Source organism: Podarcis pityusensis, assembly GCF_964106645.2.
Source record: "Podarcis pityusensis genome assembly, chromosome: 15".
In the NCBI taxonomy this organism is placed as follows: Eukaryota; Metazoa; Chordata; class Lepidosauria; order Squamata; family Lacertidae; genus Podarcis; species Podarcis pityusensis.
The window spans coordinates 8604731-8611766 of record NC_138040.1 but is presented as its reverse complement, the minus strand read 5'-3'; the positions used below and the strand labels follow the sequence as shown (position 1 = coordinate 8611766).

The 7036-nt window shown below is 46.8% G+C and overlaps 1 protein-coding gene across 1 annotated transcript in view; it reads left to right on the top strand.

Moving 5' to 3' along the window:
- The first annotated feature begins 233 nt into the window (after window positions 1-233).
- NOS2 (nitric oxide synthase 2) overlaps window positions 234-7036 on the top strand; it is a 35783-nt gene continuing 28980 nt past the window's right edge. Inside the window, exons 1-2 of the mRNA XM_080983312.1 lie at window positions 234-314; window positions 3794-3994. Coding sequence (XP_080839438.1) covers window positions 3858-3994 — 137 coding nt within the window. The 5' untranslated portion in view covers window positions 234-314; window positions 3794-3857. The remainder of the gene's footprint in view (window positions 315-3793; window positions 3995-7036) is intronic.

The following is a 7036-nucleotide window of genomic DNA, read 5'->3' as shown; positions in this document are numbered from 1 at the left end:
GGGGGAAAGGAGTCTTTCATTCCAGCTTCGCCAGTAGGGAGGAATAGCTGAGTCTGCCCTCTTGCTGGATCGCTGCAGAAACTTTGCCACAGTCCGGTCTGCTGAGGATTTGGCATTAAGGCTGAGATTCAGGAAACCAAAGCTCTCTTTCTTTGGATGAGCACCGGGGAGAAAACGAGAGATGAGTGGAGCACGCTAAATCTGGCAGGGAAGATCTAGGGATTCCAGCTGCTCAAGACAGATGCCAGCCATCAGATACTGATCCACAGGTATCCTGCGGAGATTTAACATAAAGAAGTCCCAGTTCAACAAAGGTAAATGATTTTTCAGCAGGAGAGATGGAAACAAAGACCTAGCTTTATTGCTAAAATGAGAAAAGATGGGCAAAAGTGTGGCGGTTTGCTTGGGTTTTGTCCAAAGACCGCACATAGTCCTATTGGAATAAATTAATGTACAAACGGCTCCTAGATTGCAGTTATACTTAGCTTTTTTAAGTGATTTCAGTGAATAGGGATTGCTCATGGAAACTGAGGTGGGGGGTAAACATAAGCCTTTATTAGGGTGTGTGTGTGTGTGTGTGTGTGTGTGTGTGTGTGTGTGTATCTTTCACCTGAAGCTTGAGCAATGCTCATTCTAGTTAAACCATAGAAACATTGTTGAAATATTGTAAAACATCATCTTATCTCTTCGGGGTTTTTAAAAGGCAGTGGTGGGCCCGATCCTGCAAAAAACAAGGCTGTCACCCTAAGCCCAGTTTCTCTTGGCAGTAAACTCCACTGGACTCAAATGAGATTGACTTCTGCGCCTGCACAGTTCGGATTCTGTCTTACGCATTTGATTCCGATGCTTCCAGGGAAAGTTTACTACGCACTTTCCTTAATCGTAGCCATTCAGTGCATGGAATCTTGTAGTGTTAAGGGCACGTGTTTAGTGAATGATTGATCTGAAGAGGAGAGGAATACTTATTTTTGATGTATTTAAATTGTTTACAGAATGCCTGGGGGTGAAGTAGGCAACCCAGTCCTCTGTGCATATCTTCTTAGAAGTAATCCCTCTTCTGTGTTCAATGGGGCTCCCTTGATTTCCGCATGGGTGGGGAACCTCAGGGCCGGGCGTGGCCCTCCAGACCTTTCTATCCGGCCCTCGGAATTCACCTCCAACCCACATTCCTCACTAACCCTACTATGCACCTCTGACTTTGCGTCTTTGAGCTGTAACAATGCTTCCCACCTGCCTGGATGGAAGGCAGAGATGGGGGTGGGAGTGTGGGTCAAGACTCTTGCGCAAAGGTAAAATTTGCATTTGTTGCCCTGCCCACTTTTGCCTCTGGCCCCGCCCACTTCTGGCATGCAACCCTCAGAAAGTTGCCCAGAAGTGAATTCAGCCCTCATGGTGGAGAAGGGCACCCCAACCCCTTCAGCTTAGCACTGCAACCTGATTTTCTCAGCCTGAAGGTCTGAAATAGACTCGCTTTTAGCTGTGCCATCACAGAGACAATCAGAGTTCATGGGCGTAGCCAAGATTTATGTTTGGGGGGGAGAGCAGGACACCCACCTGTCACCCTCCTCCGTCTGGTTCCGTCTGTTAGATTCAGAATGAAATGTCTCAATTTGTTTCAAATTTTGATTGTTTTATATTACTTTTTGTGACCCCCAGTGCTCAGAAAAATCTGTCAAAATCTCCAGTCATTTGAAAACTAGGAAGTTAAATAAAAAACATCAGGGAGTATATTTCGCAAAATTGCAAAGAATACGCCTTTTTCTTTTCATTTTTATTTTTAAAATCTAAACTAAAACAAGTTTTCTTGGATTTGCTGAAAACCTTATCAGCACTTCTTTCTCAGATTCCTCCTTTTTCCAGTGCAGTTTTTATGTGCGCACTCAGTAAGCAGAGCCCATGGAGATGTTCCCCTCAATGCAATCGTTTACCTTAGCCAGGTCTTTACTCTCTGCAAAGTACTGAATGACCGCTCTGGTGGCTGAGCAAGAGAGATGAGCAGAGCCTTTTTTTGGTGGTAGACCATTTCAATTTCAAGTATTCAGATCATTCCTACTTTTAGTTAAGTATTTTTTATTTATTTACTTGATTTAGGGTGGCAGACGAGGAAGAGCTGTAGCTCAGTAGCAGAGCATCTGTTTGCATGTGGAAGGACCAAGGTTTCATCCTGAACAGCATCTCTAGGTTGGGCTGGGAAATATTTCCTGCCTGAGACCTTCGAAAGCTTCTGCCAGTCAGGGTAGACAAGACTGACCTAGATGGACCCATGATCTGACTGGGCAAAGGGCCGCTGGCTAGGTTTCCATGTTCTAATTTTCACTGTGTGTAAGGACGGAACACTCAAATAGGGCTATTGTCAGTCGTATTTGAGTGAGGTAAAGGGACCCCTGACCATTAGGTCCAGTTGTGGCCGGCTCTGGGGTTGCGGCACTCATCTCGCTTTATTGGCTGAGGGAGCCGGCGTACAGCTTCTGGGTCATGTGGCCAGCATGACTAAGCCGCTTCTGGCGAACCAGAGCAGCGCACAGAAACGCCGTTTACCTTCCCGCCGGAGTGGTACCGAGCAACGGGAGCTCACCCCGTGGCGGGGATTTGAACCGCCAACCTGATCAGCAAGTCCTAGGCTCTGTGGTTTAACCCACAGCGCCACCTGTGTCCCATTGATTTCCTTGGGTGAGCCTAAATTATGGTGTTACATGAGAGGGAGAGGGAAAAAATACTCTTATCTCCATAACACAAACACACACACACTTCCCATTTTAATTAAGTTATTCAAAGTTAAAACAATTGCACTGCAAAAATAATTGCACGGCAAGCACTCTGTAATACATAATCTAAAGCCCTGTATAGGGAATGAGGAACCGATGGCCTTCTAGGGGTTGGACTACAACTCCCATTATTCCCAGCAGGATCAATGGGCAGGCATGATGGGAGTTGTAGTCCAGGAACCTTGAGAGGACTACAAGTTCCCCATCCCCGCTCTAAAAACTAAGAAGGCACCAAACATTTGCTTTTATTTCTGTACCACTTAATAGATTACGATATGTCTCTACAGAAAGCTGAAGCAACAACAGACAACTTAAACAACCAATATTACAAAAAATTCAGTCATGTATGAAAATTTTACATTAACGCAAAATTACTAATAAATATGAAAGAAAACCAGTTCCTTCTCCTTTAGACAAACCCTCTTCACCTCCTGGCTCTCACCCAGCATAGGAGCCAACTTCTAGGGTCCGAGGGAGCTTCACCCTCCCCAATAAAATATTTGAGAGGGCCCCCCCCAAAACGTTGATGGGCATTGCCATTCAGGTGGTGTGCGTGCACTGTGCCATGTGATCGATTATGCAGGGCGGGGCTTGCCTGCCCCTCCCCAATATTTAATTCAAGTTGGCACCCCTGTCACCCAGAATCTGGACAAACTCTCAGCTCCTCCACAAAAGTCTCACCTTGGGAAGAGTTCCTGCAAATAGCTGACATCACCGCAGTCTCTCACTCTAGACGTGTGTTTTATGGCTGCCATACACTTGGGATTCGTCTGCTGAAAATGGCATCCTGGCTGAATTTTTAAAAACCATTTAAAAAGTCTGGATTTTCACTTCTTGAAACATGGCGACCTTATTTTATGCACAGGCCCAAGGTTGGTGGAGCACCCACAGGCTGCCTCCAGCTGTATCCCATTCAACAGCCACTTTCCATACCCCGTTCAATTCTTCTTTAAATTTATGTCTATTCTTTGCTTTTTAAAAAGGGCTATTCATTCATCTGAACTTCCTTGTATGTGTTTCCTTTGCAGACAGGTGTCTACCTTGCATAGAGCAGAGTTTGTGAGCTGTGGAACACACACACACACACCTGCTATGCAAAGGATGATGTGCCCCTTCCTTTTTAAGCCTCAAACCAGTAAGATTGAGTCCCAAGAAGGGAAGGATATCAACAACAATAACAACAACAACAGTAGCAGCAGCATGGAAAAAGCAACTGGGAACTTTCACAGGTGAGAGTGCTTCCTTCTCTCCTTCAGTCATAACCACAGCAACTTCACCTGGCGAAACTGACAGGCAGTAGATCCAGGAAAGGTGAAAAAGGAAATTCCTCTTCCTGCGATGCAAAATCGGCATAAGGATGTTACTGCTGTGTGATGGGCTACTGGCTGGGATTCTTTCAAAGGGTGTCAGATATATTCCCAAGTAGGGCTGCGGTGCGAAATGCAATGTTTAGGGCTCCAGCCAGCCACACCCTTTTCAGAACACTCCATGCCAGCCTGCCAGCCATGACCTTTTTCAAGACACTCCATTCCATTTCCTTGTCGTGGTTTACCTTGCTTCCGCAGTCAAGTCAACATTCCCTGGCTGTTGAGTTTGCTCACTGAGCTCTTTGGGGCTGATGGTTATTTTGTTCTCAGCTTTCCCCATTCTTTTTTTAAAAGAATACGTCTCCAAACCTGTAGATGCCGCCTTCTTGTCCCTAGATAGTACTGTCCAGATGCATAAGGCCCAGCAGTCAAGAGAACTGAATTCACTGTTGGTCTATATCAAAGGTGGCCAAAGTGGTGATTGCAGCCAGCCAGCATAAATAAATGAATAAATGCTAATAGAACCTCCATGTTCAATGGAAGTGTGCCTCTGAAAGCCAGGAGGAATTGCCTGCGTGTGAGTTTTCTTAAAGCATCTGATTGGCTGCCATGGGGTGGAGGAGAACAGACTCAATGGAGCCTCTTCGTCTGATCCACCAAGATGCTTGTCTATTTCCTTCCTCCTTGAAGAGTAGGAGCCGATGGTGGGGGAAAGCAAGTCCCAGGCAATGCCCAAGCAGAACTTCCCAATAAACCTTGAGAAGAGCAGCTGTTTCTTTGGATCACACTGGTGCAATGGGTACTTTTTATCTTTCTGACTCCTGCGCAGTGATGACATCAGATGAAGGTGTTGTATCTGATGCATCAGACAAAAGAGGGCTCCAAAGTGTGGCTAGCCTTTAAAGCTTATAGAATCATAGAACTGTAGAGTTGGAAGGGACCCCGAGGGTCATCTAGTCCAACCCCATGCAATGCAGGAAATTCAGCTGAAGCATCCATGACAGATGGCCATCCATCCTCTGCTTAAAAACTTCCAAGGAAGGAGAGCCCACCGCCTCCCAAGGGAGACCGTTCCACTGACAAACACCTCTCAGAAAGTTTTTCCTGATGTTTAGTTGGAGTCTCCTTTCTTGGAGCTTGCAGCCATGGGTTCGAGTGCTACCTTCCAGAGCAGAAGGAAACAAGTTTGTTCCCTCTTCCTTGACAGCCCTTGAGATATTTGAAGATGGCTATCGTATCTCCTCTCAGTCTCCCCTTTTTCAGGCTAAACATAACCAGCTCCTTCAACCGTTCCTCATCAGGCTTGGCTTCCAGACCCTCGATCTCTTTGTGTGTGTTTGCAGTAACAGACCAACACAACTGGCTCTCTAATTTGCCAGCAAACGCATCCACCAAGCGGATCTCTTATCATAGGAGTCACCCACCCCGACTCAAGGACAGAAGGATGCATCGATTTTGGTTCTCCCAGTTTCTCCTACATTGGGGATTGAACCTGGGTCTTTCTGCCTGCCAAGCAGCTGTCCAGCCACTGAGCTACAGGCAGACCTTCCATAAATAGTCTCCTGATCTCCAGCCAGCATCAAAGTGAAAAGGAAGAGAGAAGAGTTCAGGAGTCATCATTATACAGGAAACCAATTCTATGCAGGAAATCCACGTTATTTTCCTAACGAGCTGTCAGTCCTCACTTCTTTTCAGAAGCTTTCCTCCAGCGAATTCCCCAAAGCAGTCAGTTCTGTCCAGCACTTTCCCTCCCTTTGTTTTGCTGCTATAACTAGCCTGCTGCAAGATTATATTTGAAGCTGGTTGACGTGGGTCCTTTGTTTTACTCCTTGGGTGGCTCCTGATCACAGCCAGCACCCCCTGGGAATCTCCTGCTTAAACTTCCCAATTTAACCCAAGCTTGGGAACCTTTCCCTGTTTACCAAAGTGGTATAGTACCAGCCTTGGCCACCCCAGAGTCCTCCCAATGCGGTGTTCTTCTAGCTTTATTCCTTTTGCACATTTGCAAGCTGCTTTACAGCCTGAGGCCACTCAAGCAAGACCCAATACAAATGTTTGGGGTAGGGCCAAAGCCCAGAGACCGAGAACTTGCTCTGCAATTAGAAGGTTCGAATCCCAACGCCACCTCCAAAGAGTACTTGGGATGCCCTCTGTCTTCAACCCTTTGCTGCCAGTCAGTGTGGACAGTACTGAGCTGGATGGACTCTACGGTCTGACTTGGTAAAGGTAAAGGTAAAGGGCCCCCTGACCATTAGGTCCAGTCGTGGCCGACTCTGGGGTTGCGGCGCTCATCTCGTTTTATTGGCCGAGGGAGCCGGCATACAGCTTCTGGGTCATGTGGCCAGCATGACTAAGCTGCTTCTGGCGAACCAGAGCAGCGCACAGAAACGCCGTTTACCTTCCCGCCGGAGTGGTACCTATTTATCTACTTGCACTTTGACGTGCTTTTGAACTGCTAGGGTGGCAGGAGCAGGGACCAAGCAACGGGAGCTCACCCCGTCGTGGGGATTCGAACCGCCAATCTTCTGATCAGCAAGGCCCAGGCTCTGTGGTTTGATCCACAGCGCCACCTAAATTCTAAAAACAACTAAAGCTGAATTCCGTAAAGCAACAGCTGTTCCCATACTCTCCAACATTTCCCCGATGAAAACAGGGACGTCCTAAGGAAAAGTGGGACATTCTGGGATCAAATCAGAAACCGGGACGGCTTCTGTAAATCTGGGACTGTCCCTGGAGAACAGGGACACTGTGAGGGTCTGTGTTCCTACAGATGTACAATTAATATACCATAAATGACCTGGCCACACCTCGGGGGAAGCCTAAACAAAACAGTCTTCCATAGATGCCTAACTATCAGACACTTAGTGCCTGCTGGATTTCAGCAGGTAACTGATTCCAGAGGGTTGGAGCTGCAATGCTAAAAGCCTAGTTTCTAGTGCATACCACTAATAATAATAATTTTAT